This window comes from Hemiscyllium ocellatum, chromosome 2 (assembly GCF_020745735.1).
Source record: "Hemiscyllium ocellatum isolate sHemOce1 chromosome 2, sHemOce1.pat.X.cur, whole genome shotgun sequence".
Taxonomy (NCBI): domain Eukaryota; kingdom Metazoa; phylum Chordata; class Chondrichthyes; order Orectolobiformes; family Hemiscylliidae; genus Hemiscyllium; species Hemiscyllium ocellatum.
The window spans coordinates 118,541,003-118,558,080 of record NC_083402.1 but is presented as its reverse complement, the minus strand read 5'-3'; the positions used below and the strand labels follow the sequence as shown (position 1 = coordinate 118,558,080).

Genomic DNA, 17,078 nt, shown 5'->3' with positions numbered 1-17,078 from the left:
ATGGCTTGCCCTTATTTCCTTGTTTCATCTCTTCTGTGGTGAAGCTCTCATGATGCCTTAAGGAGCATAAGTCCATAAGTACGAGCAGGAATAGGCCGTTCAGCCGCTGAAGCCTAATCTCTATTTAACAAGATCAGGTTGATCTTCTATCTCAACACGACTATCCTGCTGTTGAATGTTCTCCTAGCTTGCCTTTCAGTATATACCTTTCACTAATGTAGGTTCATCCAAAGCACTGCAGTTCATGCCCTACTTTGCATTAATTCCTGTTCAACCTGCTCCTTGACTTACCTTGCCTCTTGCCTCAGCAATGGCACACTTCTAATCCTTATTTTCTTGGCCTCGTTCCTTTTCTATCTCTTGAACCTCCAAGATGTCAGTGTGCTTCTGGTTTGGATCTCCTGCATCCTGAATTTGATGATAAAATAATTACTATTTAATTATAGCAATTGAGTCAAGGTCCCGAGCTCTTGAATTCCCTCCCTAAAACTCTGCCTCATTCCTCCTTTTAAGACCATCCTTAAAACCAATCTCTTTGACATAGTTTTTGTTTATCTACCTAAGAATCTGTGTGAAATTTTGTTTACTAATGTTGGAAGGAAGTATCTTGAAATGTTTTACAATGTAAAGGAACTATATGAATTCACATTGGTCTTGTTTTTCTGAAATAAAACTCTTTAGTTTTCTATGCTTTAGAATGTCTGCATCCCTTCCTCACCTAATGTTTATCTCTTCAATGAGTTCTATAACAAATCAATTTTCCTTTTTTATAAGTAGAACTAAGGATGTCTGTCAATGTAAGCATTGACTCATTAGCCTTAGCCAATATGCTCCTGAAGAACAAAGAACAGCTCTTCAAATGCTTAGCAAAGCACACCTCTGGATCTTTTGGGAATGCTGGCTTATGCAGAAGTTGAGGAAAGCACCGTTCAGAAGCTGGTCACTGCTCCGTGAATCCCATTGTCTACCAAAAGAAAATCCTGAATTGTACTTCACAATTTTGGAGAATGGAGGATTTAAATTACAAGTCTGAAAATGTAGCCCTGATTAGCCCCATTTTGGGATCATATTAAATGTTTACTTTATTGGAGGAAACTTAAGACTTTAGTGTCTGCTTGAGACTAAACAACTGCAACCTTTTGAATTATGCCCTCTGTCTCCTTGCTCAAATCTAAATTGTACCAAACAAATTCTCTGATACAACTAAATGTAAACTGCTGTGAAGATTGTAAGAGTACCCTTGGATAATTATAATGGAGAAGTGCAGACTTTTTTTTTGTCTCTGCCTTCGGAAGAAAAAAAATGACAGTTTTTCAATCAGGATTCTCTCAAGCAACCATGCTTTCTGTCCACTTGAAGAGTTAACTAATCTTATGTTTTGCAAATCACTAAGTGTTGATTCCCTGCACCGTCTCCCTGCTTGGAGCCTCTACAGAGGCCCACTATGGAAACTGGCAACACAAATATAAATGGATTGAAGTACCTCATAGACAGTGTGTATGTTTAAACTTGTCTAAAAATAAATCTTCAATATGAACGATGCTGCCTTCGACTTCATTATGCTATTGAACTAAAACATTCTATCCCAATTTTAATAATCATTCATCCTGCTGATAATCAAAAATCTATCTGTTTCTGCCCTAAAAATATTTAAAGATTCTACATCCACTGCCTTTAGAGTTGGGAATTTCAGATTCTCAATCTCTGAGAGAAAACACAAGTTTCTTCATCAGTCTTAAATGAATAACCTCTTATGTTTAAGCTTTGGCCCTAGTTCTAGACTGTTCTGCAAGAGAAAATATCCTTTTCAGATCCACGCTGTCAAGTTTCCTCCGGTTTTGTTTATGTATTAGCTTGAATGTATAAGCCAGAATTGTTTTCTTTATTGCAGAACAAATTTGAGATAAATCAGCATATAAAATGTCTTACTGCATAAACAAAAGGCAAATTTCATCGGGGTCATTTGAGTTTTGTTGAAATATATACCAGTTACTTTGCTCATTTTATTTTTTTAAAATCCTTTAACTGACGTTAAAGGTTTTTTTAATCATCAGATGTATTGACACAGGTTACATTTTTTCATAATAGAGTCATAGTGCCATAGAGATGTACAGCATGGAAACAGACCCTTCAGTCCAACTTGTCCATGCTGACCAGATATCCCAACCCAATCTAGTCCCACTTGCCAGCACCCAGCCCATATCCCTCCAAACCCTTCCTATTCATGTACCCATCCAAATGCCTCTTAAATGTTGCAATTGTAATAGCCTCCACCACATCCTCTGACAGCTCATTCCATACAAGTACCATCCTCTGCGTGAAAAAGTTGCCCCTTAGGTCTCTTTTATATCTTTCCCCTCTCACCCTAAATCTATGCCCTCTAGTTCTGGACTCCCCGACCCCAGGAAAATGACTTTGTCTATTTATCCTATCCATGCCCCTCATAATTTTGTAAACCTCTTTAAGGTCACCCCTCAGCCTCCAACCCTCCAAGAAAAACAGCCCCAGCCTGTTCAGCCTCTCCCTGTAGCTCAAATCCTCCAACCCTGGCAACATCCTTGTAAATCTTTTCTGAACCCTTTCAAATTTCACAACATCTTTCCGATAGGAAGGAGACCAGAATTGCGCGCAATATTCCAACAGTGGCCTAACTACTGTCTTGTACAGCACAACATGACCTCCCAACTCCTGTACTCAATACTCTGACCAATAAAGGAAAGCATACCAAACCTTCTTCACTATCCTATCTACCTGTGACTCCACTTTCAAGGAGCCATGAACCTGCACTCCAAGGTCTCTTTGTTCAGCAACACTCCCTAGGACCCCACCATTAAATGTATAAGTCCTGCTAAGATTTGCTTTCCCAAAATGCAACACCTCGCATTTATCTGAATTAAACTCCATCTGCCACCTCTCAGCTGTTTGGCCCGTCTGGTCCAGATCCTGTTGTAATTGGAGGTAACCCTCTTTGCTGTCCACTACACCTGCAATTTTTGGTGTCATCTGCAAATTTACTAACTGTACCTCTTATGCTCGCATCCAAATCATTTATGTTAATGACGAAACGTAGAGGACCCAGCACTGATCCTTGTGGCACTCCACTGGTCACAGGCCTCCAGTCTGAAAAACAGCCCTCCACCACCACCCTCTGTCTTCTACCTTTGAGCCAGTTCTGTATCCAAATGGCTAGTTCTCCCTGTATTCCATGAGCTCTAACTTTGCTAATCAGTCTCCCATGAAGAACCCTTGTTGAACGCCTTACTGAAGTCCTTACAGATCACATGTACTGCTCTGCCCTCATCAATCTTCTTTGTTACCTCTACAAAAAACTCAATCAAGTTTGTGAAACATGATTTCCCACGCACAAAGCCATGTTGACTATCTCTAATCAGTCCTTGCCTTTCCAAATACATGAACATCCTGTCCCTCAGGATTCCCTCCAACAACTTGCCCACCACCGAGGTCAGGCTCACCGGTCTATAGTTCCCTGGCTTGTTTTTACCGCCCTTCTTAAACAGTGGCACCACATTTGCCAACCTCCAGTCTTCCGGCACCTCACCTATGACTATCGATGATTCAAATATCTCAGCAAGAGGTCCAGCAATCCGTTCTCTAGCTTCCCACAGAGGTCTTGGGTACACCTGATCAGGTCCGTCGGATTTATCCAACTTTAACTGTTTCAAGACATCCAGCACTTCCTCCTCTGTACTATGGACATTTTGCAAGATGTCACCATCTATTTCCCTACAGTCTATATCTTCCATATCCTTTTCCACAGTAAATACTGATGCAAAATATTCATTTAGTATCTCCCCCATTTTCTGTGGCTCCACACAAAGGCCCCCTTGCTGATCTTTGAGGGACCCTATTCTCTCCCCAGTTACCCTTTTGTTCTTAATATATTTGTAAAAACGGTTTGGATTCTCCTTAATTCTATTTGCGAAAGCTATCTCAATCCCCATTTTGCCCTCCTGATTTCCCTCTTAAGTATACTCCTATTTCCTTTATACTCTTCTAAGCATTCACTCGATCTATCCTGTCTATACCTGACATATGCTTCCTCCTTTTTCTTATCCAAACCCTCAATTTCTTGAGTCATCCAGCATTCCCTATACCTCCAACCTTCCCTTTCTCCCTGACAGGAATATACTTTCTCTGGATTCTTGTTATCTCATTTCTGAAGGCTTTCCATTTTCCAGCCGCCCCTTTATATGCAAATATCTGCCTCCAATCAGCTTTCAAAAGTTCTTGCCTAATACCGTCAAAATTGGCCTTTCTCCAATTTAGAACTTCAACTTTTAGATCTGGTCTATCCTTTTCCATCACTATTTTAAAACGAATAGAATTATAGTTGCTGGCCCCAAAGTGCTCCCCCGCTGACACCTCAGTCACCTGTCCTGCCTTATTTCCCAAGAGTAGGTCAAGTTTTGCACCTTCTCTAGTCGGCACATCTACATACTAAATCAGAAAATTGTCTTGTACACACTGAAGAAATTCCTCTCCATCTAAACCTTTAACACTATAGCAGTCCCAGTCGATGTTTGGAAAGTTAAAATCCCCAGCCATAACCACCCTATTATTCTTACAGATAGCTGAGATCTCCTTTGAAGTTTGTTTCTCAATTTCCCTCTGACAATTGGGAGGTCTATAATACAATCCCAATAAGGTGATCATCCCTTTCTTATTTCTCAGTTCCACCCAAATAACTTCCTTGGATGTATTTCTGGGAATATCCTCCCTCAGCACAGCTGTAATATTATCCCATATCAAAAATGTCACCCCCCCCCCCCCTTCCTCTCTTGCCTCCCTTTCTATCCTTCCTGTAGTATTTGTATCCAGGATCACTAAGCTGCCAGTCCTGCCCATCCCTGAGCCATGTTTCTGTAATTGCTATGATATCCCAGTCCCATTTCCTAACCATGCCCTGAGTTCTTCTGCCTTCCCTCTTAGGCCCCATGGATTGAAATAAATGCAGTTTAATTTATTAGTCCTACCTTGTCCCTGCCTGCCCTGACTGTCTGACTCTCTTTTGTTCTCAGCTGTACCCGTCTCAAATCGATCTTTTTCCTCACTATCTCCCTGTGTACCAACCCCCCCACCTTACTAGTTTAAATCCTCCCAAGCAGTTCTAGCAAATTTCCCTGCCAGTACAATACTTGGCACACAGACAGCAATTTGAAAATAGGGCCTTGAATTGGCCCACATTGGTAACTTCCTCTCTCAGCTCCAAGTGACAATCAAGTGGTAAGACTTTAATGGGAAGGCCCTGACAGTTTATTGTCAAGATGAGAAACCTAGGTGCACAGATACGTAGCCCCTTTAAAAGGGGCATCAGACATAGACTAGATGGTGAGATGTTTGGCATGCTTGCCTTGATAAGAGCATCGAGTGCAGGAGTTGAGATGTCATGTTACAATTGTATGAGACATTGGAGTTACAATTGGAGTACTGCATAGAATCCCAGTTATCCTTCTATAGGAAGGATGTTATTAAGCTGGAAAGGTTGCAAAATGTACAAGGATGTTGTGGAGCATGGAAGGTTTGAATTATAAGGATAGGCTAGGACTTTCATTTTCATGCAGCATAGGAGGTTGAGGGGTAACCTTATGGACGCTTATGGAATCACAAAGTTCATGGGTAAGGTAAATAGCCAAGGTTTTCCCCAAGGTTTGGGAGTGTGAAACTAGAGGGCATAGGTTTAAGGTGAGAAGGGAAAATATTTAAAGGGGGGTTGACGGACAACTTTCTCAAACAGAGTAGTGGAGTGTGTATATGAAACAAGCTGTCAGGAAGTGATAGAGGACAATTACAACATGTAAAAAAAGATGTTTGACAAGTATGTTGATAGGTAAAGTTTAGAGGGATATGGTCCAAACGTGGTCAGATGGGACTAATTCAGTTTAGGAAACCTGGTTGGCATGCAGTTCGGCCAAAGGGTCAGTATCCATGCTATATGACGATATGACTGAAGTTTGTTGAAGGTTATCCACTACCTAATGCAGGGAGCTCAGGTTATATTGGTGTTCTACCTCATTGCTATTTGTTTCTCTAACAGAGTTAGAAAGCATTCAACAACTGCATAATTCTTTATTGGGATTTCATCATAGAAATATTCCAGTTCTGTATTTTTCTTAATTGCTGTCACTGAATATTAGAGAGAGCACATACCCAAATGACAAAGATACATTTGTTTATATTATGCAACTTAACTCATGAAAAGCTAATTTACTTCAAATGGATAATTAATGTATTTTTTAACAAAAAAATTGGCTTCCTTTTATAATGTGTGTTGCACAAGTATGCTTTTATATATTGGAAGTCTGTAAATTTCGATGTTGTTCCATATTTCTGAAAGACTTTCATTCCGTTTTTTTGTGAAGGATACAGCAGAGATGCTTTGCCTGTTACTCCTGAATTCAAACTGGTATTCATTTCCCATTCTATCCTTTGATGAAAATGGGAAGTTTTGAAAAAAATACTGTTAAGTTTGTTTAGAATTAATATTAAGGTTATTGGAATATGTTTTTTAGACGAGCAAATTGTACTATTTTTCAAATAAATTGGAGAACTAGCATTCCTCATTGACCGATGGTTTGTTATTAGCTATAACTGTTTTACTGATGTTGTAATGTTGCACAGCACGGAATTATACCAACACATTTAGCAATACAGTTCACATGTTGAGAGAGGCAGCAGTATTCACTGAGCTGTTTATCTGTTATCCAGAATAGAAGTGTGTTCCACAATTTTGATTCATTCCTATTCATTCAGCACCTGTGTAAATCATGTTTAATGCATAAAATCATTGTAACTGTGATTTTATATCTTTCAGGCGCATTCGACTAAACAAGAAGACAACAGACAAACAACCTTATAGCAAGCTTCCTGGTGTGTCCCTGCTTAAACCCTTGAAAGGAGTGGATCCAAACCTCATAAACAATTTGGAAACTTTCTTTGAGCTTGATTACCCAAAAGTACGTATTAACATTTCATATAGCTCTATTGTTAGCTAATAAACAAGAGGATGCTGTAATCATTCTCTAATTGTGTTGATGTTATCATAATGGTAAGTGACCAAATGGAACATTTTTTATATTAAACCAATTATGTTATTTCTGTCCTTGCAATTCACAAGATTTTTACATTTGAGGAGACCGTTAAGTCCATCATTGTGCATCCAAGAAGACACCCACTACCAAATTTATTACAGTATCAATTAATTCATTTATGTTTACCATTCAGCATGTCAAAAACCTCTTAATGTAAATCTTGTAATTTTCTTCTACCAGGTTAAACTTTAGCTAAATCTTAAAACAATTTTCTAGAATTATGTTTTGTATATCACTTGCCACATTGTACGTATGAATGAGATCTGTTTCTGCTTCCTTTGAAAATGACATAATCTCCACTATTTACTTCGACAAGTTCCTTCTCAATTTGCATTGCCTTGAATTCTTGTTGAGCCATGTTGATTAAAACTGAGCACATTATTTCATGTGTAATCCTTTTCACAGTATTTAAATGTCTAATCATAACTTCCACTATGCCTCTATTTTGACTGTATAGTTCAACATTCTGTGAATTTTGTCTGCTATTCTGTAATGATAGAGCAGGTCAATCATTGCATCTGGTTATGATTGAGATATCAGTGTGCATTGACGAGCAACGAATTTGCCTATGTAAGTGTTTTATCCCAATTCATTTCTGAGCTGCCTCTTTTAATTCCACTTCTTATTCTGATATTATCAGCAACTTTGACCAATTTATTTTGGGTTTCTAAATTGGAAACAGTGGTCGACACCTCATCTGCCCTCACGTCATAGCATTTCCCTGCACCTTATCGCCCTGCAGTTTTCTCAACACTGTTGATTGATTAACAAGTTATTAATATGAATGAATGCCATTAACAATTTTTTGTTCACTGTTATCCTGGTTATGGTATATTGTACCAGAGAAATCTCAAGATGAAGCCTGGCTCCATAAATTATATCGAGTCACACAGCATGGAAACAGGCCCTTGGACCAATTCGTCCATGCTGATCAGGTTTCCTAAATGAAGTTTTGTTTGCCTTCATTTGGTCCATATACGTCTAAACCTTGCCATATGTTTAATTAATAATTGAAATTACAAGGTCATCCAGATCATTCAGCACTTATGCAGGGTCTGTATTGAACCGACTTCTCAAAGTTCACAAGAGTAATGTCACCAGCTTTCCTTCCTTCTACCCCTTGAATTATGAAGAAACGCTTCTCTTTTGCCTGACTTCAGATCAGAACTTTGTTCTAAGGTTTACTTCTGTCTTTTTTCACCATTCTATGTCTCACACCTGAATTGAATCCCTTTAGAGATGAAATGTTTATCTGTGATTCTGTTTTGACTGCTTGAGAGATCCACTACACGGTTTGGATCTTGCGATGGGTTAGCTCAGTTGGCTCGATGGCTGGTTTGATGTTGCAGATTGTCGCCAACATTGTGGATCCAGCTCCCACACCAGCTGAGCCATTAAGGCCATGCCCCTCATTCTGTCCTCTTGTCTGACATGTAGTGACAAATCAGGTTAAACTCCCACCAGTCATCTATCTGTGTATTGAGAGAGCAGCCCTGTGGATGTTTTGAACTATGCAACTTTACCTGCATTGTTATGCACTGAATGCTTATGACCTCTTTCCTTCCTTTCTCCACCATCCCCACTCTGCCAGTTTGAAATACTCCTTTGCGTACAAGACCATGATGATCCGGCAATCGATGTCTGTAAGAAATTGCTGGGAAAATACCCAAATGTGGATTCCAGATTATTTATTGGTAAGCAATTTTGGTAAGCAATTGTATTGACAGAATTTGGTGTTTCTTTACAGTTAAATGAGAGCACAAATTCTTTGACACTATTCCTCAAACCTCATCAAGTTAAATTTTTCAAAAATTAATCATGGGAAAATTTATGCTTGGGTTTGTGTTTGTTTTTAAATAATTTGAATGCCCTTCACATCAATTAAAAATCATTTTAGTGTGGTAGGTTTAATAATACCGCTATGTTCACCATTGTAGAGGTCAATATTACACATCAGTGATGCTACTTTAATTTCGATATCAACATGATTGAATTAACCTAATAACGGTGGCCATTTAGAGTCCTAGAGTCTGATAAATTGAATTATTGTCACGTGTACTAAAGTACAGTGAAAAGCTTTGTTTATGAGCAGTACAGGCAGATCAGACTAAGCAAGGATATACAAATCAAAAAGACTTAGAGGCATACAGATTACATTGCACAAGGCATGCGCTATGTAAGATCAACATTAGCAAGATCGGTACACGACCCAAAAGAAGCTGTTCCTGAATCTGCTGGTGCATGTGCTCAGGCTCTGTTCTCCTGCCCGACGGAAGAGGTTGTAGAAGATCATTACTAAGGTGAGATCATTACTGAGGTCTTTTGATGTTGGCAGCCTTTCCTCGACAGCAATTAACCAACCGCGAAGGTTGGTTTCAGTGATGGTCTGGATTGTGCTCATGACTTTTGTAGTTTCTTAGGGTAGTGGGCAAAGCAATTGCCATTCCAGGCCGTTCTGTACCCAGACAGTGTGCTTTCAGTGGTGCATCTGTAAAAGTAGGTGAGGGTCCTTACGAAGAAGGGCTTATGCCCGAAACGTCGATTCTCCTGCTCCTCGGATGTTGCCTGGCTTGCTGTGTTTTTCCAGCACCACATTTTTAAACTCCTTTTGGGCATGCCAAATTTCCTGAGCTGCTTGAAGAAAAAGCATCGTTGTGCCTCTTGACTGTTGCATGTACATGACCAGTCCAGGAAAGGTTGTCAGTTATAGTCACTCCAAGCAACTTGACGCTGTCCATTGGAAGCCTGTACTCCTCCTTTCTTTCTGAAGTCAATGATCCGTTCTTTAGTTTTGCCAATGTCGAGAGAGAAATTGTTCTCTTTGCACCATGTCACCAATCCCTTTTATCTCCCTTCTGTATTTTGACTCGTCATTTTGGATATTTGTCCTGCTATAGTGGTGTCGTGGTATAGTAGTAAACTTGGCAATGGTGATCGTTTGGCAACACAGTCATGGGTGTACAGAGAGTACAGTAAGGGGTTGAGGGCACCTCTTGGGGGTGCTCCAGTGTTGATTGTTATTGTGGATGAGGTGCGGTTAACTCTTCTAACTGATTGCAGTCTATGGGTCAGAAAGTTGAGGATCCAGTTGCAGAGGCCAGACTAAAACCAAGGTCTGAGTTTTGAGATCAGTCAGAGGGGATAATCGTGTTGAAGGTAGAGCTGTAGTCAATGAGCTGGAGTCTGATGTACGTGTCCTTGCCCAGATATTCCAGGGATGAGTGCAGGGTCAGGGATTTGGCATCCAGATACTGACCTGTTACGTCAGTAGGCAAATTGCAGGGGATCGAAGCAGACTGGGAGACTGGAGTTGGTGTGGGCCATAATCAGTCTTTCAAAATGCTGAGTGATTATTGAGGTCATGGCCACTGGGCGTAGTCATTGAAGCACATTGCATGTGCTTTCTTAGGTCGAGGATGATGATTCCATTATTGTTCTTTAGGCCCTTAAATTAGTGGGAGAAATTTAATTAATAAACACTTGAGGTTGTGGAATTCCATACCATGTGGAGCAGTTGAGATAAATAGCATAGTTGCATTTAAGAGGAAACTAGATGAATACGTGAATATAAAAGTGAGTAGAAGGATATGTTGATAGTGTGAAATAAAGTAAATAGTGGTAAGAATAGGGATCATCGATACCATCATTAATCTGAATGGCCTGTTTGTGTTGTGAATGCTTAACCAATTTAACTATAAAAATTGAACTTTTTAGAAAGAAAATCTACATGACATTGTGGAAGATATGCTTGTCTTACTCTTAACCATGTGCTGTGAATGCATTAACAGAAAGACTCCATTCCGATGCTGTTATTTTCCAAAGCAGATTTCAGACAATTTGTAATATAATTAAAATGAAATATGCAGCCACATCCTATTTTGAAATATTTTCAGATAGGTATAAATAATTTCCCTGCAGTTGGTTTCTGTTTATTTCCTAGTTAGTTAACCTGTGTACAAATCTCAGCAGGCGATGTATTTCCAGACCAAATTAATGGAAGTGTTTTTAATGGTTAAGTATGTATCTGGTAAATTATTTGTAAAATAGTATTAATAGAAATGGTTGTAACTTCTAGGTGGCAAAAAGGTTGGCATTAATCCCAAGATAAACAATTTGATGCCAGGTTATGAAGTAGCCAAATATGAACTTGTATGGATCTGTGACAGTGGAATTCGGGGTAAGCAGCACTTTGTATTAACTGTGAGATTTCCCTACTTTATTACTGTTTAAAACTTTATGCATAAAGTATCATTGTCAAATGTTTCAAGTCACATTTTAAATTTTTGCTAACTTTAAGTTGAGAGAGGGAGACAGAATAAAAACTGAAAATTGTGCTGATGCCATATATCTGTGGGGTTTCTGCATTTACTAGTTCAGTAAGCCATTAAACATGGTTGGGTGAGTTCATCCCTGTTGGCTTGAATATTTTGGGCATTTTGGATGTAGCAAATTTAATATTAGATTAGATTGCTTACAGTGTGGAAACAGGCCCTTCGGCCTAACAAGTCCACACCGACCCTCCGAACAGCAACCCACCCAGACCCATTTACCTCTTCACCTAACACTATGGGTAATTTAGCACATCTTTGGGAGGAAACCGGAGCACCTGGAGGAAACCCACGCAGACACGGGGAAAATGTACAAACTCCACACAGACAGTCACTCGAGGTGGGAATTGAACCTGGGTCTCTGGCGCTGTGAGGCAGCAGTGCTAACCACTGTGCCACCATGCCACCCATAACTACTTTAAGAAGTTCATTTTTAAAAAGAAAAGAATTTTAAAATGTACAGCTACACTGTTGCTAATGTATTAACAATAATAACCAAGCAGAGATTAATTTTGGGAACTCTTTTTTCACTTTCCTAATGTTCAGTGAAACCGGACACACTGACAGACATGGCCAACATGATGACTGAGAAAGTGGGCCTGGTGCATGGATTACCATATGTTGCTGACAGGCAGGGATTTGCTGCTACTTTAGAACAAGTAAGAATGGACTACTAAGAAGTATTTGTGTTTGATGAACGAATAGCTTATGTTTTATTAATAATTTGAATGTAATGGAGAGAGAGCCAGTGCCTTAATATGCTTAAATCATCCAACTGCACTAATCCAAAGGATTATGTGGAATAAAGTAAATGCATACATTTATGATAGTAGTATTTGGGAACCACCAATTAAGCAATTTTAATGGCGTTAAAGCTTCATTTCTAACCATTTCATTATTTCCTTTGCAACCTGTAACACTCTATCTTGGTACAATTTCATTTTCATCTGTATCTATTATGTCAGAACCCTACTTTCTGCTCAATTGACCTCAATCCCAATGAATGCTTGACTATCCAGCTTCTGTCTCTCAGTCCCAAATTTTATATGCCTGCCTCCCTTGTATGCAAATCTGATATCAAAAATTGTTACCTCATTATGCACATCCTGATTGTGGAACTATTGCATAATAACCAAAATGTGTATGTTTTTTTACTGACCATTTAGTAGTCAGCAGTCTTCCCTCTGTGACGGACATGTTTCAAATAAATCCATTTTTGATTACCAAGGAAGCCAATCCTTGAGCTGCAAATTCTACCACAAATGCCACGTGAAGCTGCCAAATGTCTTTGTAGATTGTTGCTTTTGCCATTATCTTTTGTTGCTTAGTCACTGATTATTGTGGTAGAGCAGACAAGCCCACAGGAGATGTAATTAATTCCTTTATTGTCAACTAGTGATTTCAAGAGAAGAATAGAACCATCAACTTAGTCTAAAGGGTCAGCTTGATTGCATGCAGGTTTTGCAAATCAGCCAAAAGTAGTTATTGCTTTCCATAGGCATGTGTCAAATTCTGTGTTGGGGAACAGATTGTCTGTCACTGTGGTCCTAAGATAGTAGGTTTTCTAATTATTTCATTAGGGTGCTTTGTAATGTGACCACTAGTGGTGGTATGATTCCTTATCCCATCATATTTTCATGATGCATGTCATCAGGAAGGGCAAGTTACAGGTATAGAAGGGATAGTATGCAAGTCTTTTTAGCGAGAGGAGTTCTCTAATGAATACAAAGAACTTAATTTGAGTCATGATAGATTGTAGAGCTGACTGTATAAGCAAATTGATTCCTTCCACATCTGCGAGGAAGGCAAAGGCCAACACAATGAATGAAGAAACCAAGTGGACTGAGAGCTAGGACGCTGTTCTGTTTCACTTAATTCTTCACTCTGAAACTGTTCGAAGTGGAGCTATCAAACTGTGCAATGCAGTGCATGCTTCCACGGAAGAAATAGATAAGACAAAGGAATCTTTGCAGGCAGTCAATTTTATCAAAACTTTTAAGAGTCCTGCTGTGCTAATGTTATCAAATGCCTTCCTGAGTTTTAGGAAAGTAAGGTAAAGATGTGTACCCTGTTCCTACACTTTCCTTTTAGTTGCCGTTTGGAGAAGACCACTTGCCAAGTAGATCTGCAAGTTTGAAAAGGAACTATGTATCTGAGTACACTTGGTGTACAGGAGATGGAGTCTTTGAACTGACTCTAGCAAAGGCCTTCCTGATGATGCTATAGGATAAGATCACCTTTGTTACAGTTTTGTCTGTTGCCATAATCATCGAATTTCAGTATAAATGCAGCGCTGAGGAAGAAAATGTATGTGACTAAATTTTAATTATCTGTAGCTTGTTCAAAAATCCAAATTGTTTTGAAATGTCCTTCATAACCAAATATTTTAACTAGACCAAGTAAAATGTAGTTGACTCTTAAAAAGGCAGTATTTTAGTGTTCCAGCAGTTCTGATTGGCCTTTTCACATTCATCTGCAATACCAACCAGAACAACTGCTATCTCGTTTGCACAAACTTAAATTATACCAATTTGTCTTAATTATTTTAGAAATTTGCTACTCTTTTAAATGGGAAGCGATTCAATAGACCTTGATGAAATCTATCAGTTTGTGTTGTCAAAGTATGCTACAGTGTCCTTCAAACTGTGCCTGTTCTCTTTTTGTAATTATTAACTTACCACAAGTATGCACAGGTTTTGGAACACTTATATATTACAAGAAACATCTTTTTCCAACATATTCGAAGTACTTTCATTAACACATAATTAAAAATATTTTGTGTAATTGGCAGAAACTTAAGGGGCTCATAATGATAAAACAGGTTTTCCCTTGTATATCTTGTACCTAAAAATTCAACAGATAATTTCAGACTTCTGATCAGTACATGGAGTTCATGATGAGAGACATGACTGTGTTAATTATGCTGAGTGTTGGTTTGTTTGCAGTAATGTGATCTCAAGGTCTGTCCTATTTTCTGATCTGACCTGAATTCTATTTGTGCCAGTTCCTTACTCAGAGACATTTAGAGCACAAAGGAGACCATTCTACCCTTTGCGCCACACTGGTTGTCAAAGATCTGACTACACTAATTCCATTTCCAGCTTTTGGCCATAGGCCCAGCCATTTTGGTATTATAGGTGAATATCTAAATACTGCCTAAAGGTTACAAGAGTTTCTGACTCAACCACCCTTTCAGGTAATGACTTTTGCCTCTGGGTGGGAAAATTCTCCTCTATTCTCCTCTACTCTTTGACTTCTTACCTTCAGTTTATGCCCCCTTAACATTGACCCCCAATACTAATAAAGTGCCTTCCTATCCACCCTGGTTTTGCTTCTCACTCCAAGGTTAACAATTCCAGTCTATCCACTCTTCCTTATAGCTCAGACCTACCAGCATCCTGATAAATCTCCTTTACACCTTGGTTAATGCAACCACATACTTGCTATGTTGTCAGCAGAACTGCATGCTAGTCTCAGCCTGACGAGCATGACAATTCCTAAGCTGATCATGGCAAATCTTTATTATGCATTTCACTGTAAACTAATTAAGGAATAAGTATTGACTTTTAATTTTCATCACTGAGTGCAGATACATTCTTGAATTAGCTTATATCAGCTAAGTGCAGTTGCAGTGCAAGGTGTTGGTACTGTTTTTAAACTCAAGAAAGCTAACCTAATTTTGGGGACTTTGACTGAATTTATAGTGCAGTAGTATATTTCTAAACTTGTGCAACTTCATTACATCATAGGTATACTTTGGCACATCACATCCAAGAACATATATATCAGCCAATGTGACTGGCTTCAAATGTGTAACAGGAATGTCCTGTCTGATGAGAAAAGATGTATTAGATCAAGCTGGAGGACTTATTGCTTTTGCTCAGTATATAGCTGAAGATTATTTTATGTCCAAGGCAATCGCAGACAGGTGAGTATTTGGAATTTCATGAGTACACAAATCTCCAGTTCCAAAAACTTCAAAGTCTTCAGTTAAGAACTATTTCTGGTGTTTAATGGACCTACCCCATATTACTTTCTATTCTAAATTTGTTTATAAGAATCTTTTTTTTTCTTGGGAACCATGTTGGCTAATTGAAGAATTAAGCCTCCGTGTAGTATGGCACAAATTCTACTTTGTTTTTTCTCCTGATGAGCTGCACATTCAACTATGATCCACCATACCAACAAGGATTCTGTTGAGAAAATAGTATGTCTGCTCCCTTGGCACTGACCATCCAACAGTGTGGTACTCTCTTGGCACTGACCTTCCAACATTGCCCAGAGAATAATATCTTTTCGTGGTTATTTTCTGTTGTAATAGCCCAAGTTTGACTCTGTTGGACTTGTTTGTTGTGGTAATGTATGGCCTTCATTCTGAAAGAAAATAAGTTATCAAAAGGCAGGGGCTGCAAGAATCTGGTGAATCAAATGATTGTCTAGGAACTAGGAATAGGTGTATGCAGATATCCTATTATGCCAATCAATGCCTGCTCTGTTTCCTTATTCCACCTACTCACCTTGGCTCCATATCCCTTGTCTTGAAAACCTGTCAATCTTGGATTTAAAATTGTTAATTTTAGCTCGCATCCACTGTTATTTATGCAAGGGAGTTCTACACTTCTACCAACTTGACTTCTCTCCTAGATTCCTTCACATCAAGCTTGAGATTGTGTCTCATTATGTCCAAGACTTCCACTTATGAGGGAAACATTCTTCTGCATCTCAAAATCATAACCACCTCCAAATCTGTGGAGGTCAATGTATCCTTCCTCAGTGCTACTTAATAAGACAGTACCCACTGTACTTATTCAGGATCAATGGTTTTCTGAGAAACTTATCACTCAATTGAAATCTAAAAGAATTTGTACATTTGTCTTAATTCCTTGATCATCTTGACAGTAGACTATCTTTACAGAAGCCAGTACCTTGATAATTTTGGCACACCATGTTTTTTAATTGCAGCACATTTGGATGCAATAATAAGCAGTTGAACTGGTATTAATTTATTCAAAATTTCTTTTATTTTAACGGTGTCATCTTGTTTAATTATGTTGACTTCACTTTTAGGGGATGGAAATTTGCTATGGCAAGTCAAGTAGCAATGCAAAATTCCGGCAGTTATTCTATTTCCCTGTTCCAGTCACGAATGATCAGGTGAGGCATTTGTAAGTGCTTAACGTCTAGGCAATTCTGCATTTTAATTGATCTCAAATAATTTTGACTTGCATCAGCACTGCTCTTCCACTTTTGTACAGTTACTATATAAAAAAGGAACTTGCATTTATGCATCATTGTTAACACAAAACTCAAGTGTCACTTGCAAAAATGTAATCAAACAAAAGTTAACATAGATGAAGAGGTGTGAATAGAAGCTTTGTCAAAATAATGGTTCTTGAAGGACAGGAGGAAAGCCCAGGAAGGGGATTCTAGGGTTTGGGACAAAGAGGGTTGGAGGTACATCTGTTCAAGAGTGGTTCTAAGAAGGGGAAAATGCAAAAGGGTCAGAGTAAGAGGTCACATAGAACTTTTGGAGACTTGTAAGGTTATAAGTGAAGTGACCAAGATATTAGTCATTGACCATAGAAACCGATCCTTTGGACTAACTCATCCATGCTAACCAGGTTTCCCAAACTAAACTAGT

At 38.8% G+C, this 17,078-nt stretch overlaps 1 protein-coding gene across 1 annotated transcript in view; it reads left to right on the top strand.

The window, feature by feature from the left end:
* ugcg (UDP-glucose ceramide glucosyltransferase) overlaps nucleotides 1–17,078 on the top strand; it is a 40,621-nt gene that overhangs the window by 14,571 nt on the left and 8,972 nt on the right. The window contains exons 2-7 of the mRNA XM_060839339.1: nucleotides 6,833–6,974; nucleotides 8,701–8,803; nucleotides 11,185–11,286; nucleotides 11,984–12,096; nucleotides 15,187–15,365; nucleotides 16,505–16,591. Of these exons, the coding sequence (XP_060695322.1) occupies nucleotides 6,833–6,974; nucleotides 8,701–8,803; nucleotides 11,185–11,286; nucleotides 11,984–12,096; nucleotides 15,187–15,365; nucleotides 16,505–16,591 (726 nt within the window). The remainder of the gene's footprint in view (nucleotides 1–6,832; nucleotides 6,975–8,700; nucleotides 8,804–11,184; nucleotides 11,287–11,983; nucleotides 12,097–15,186; nucleotides 15,366–16,504; nucleotides 16,592–17,078) is intronic.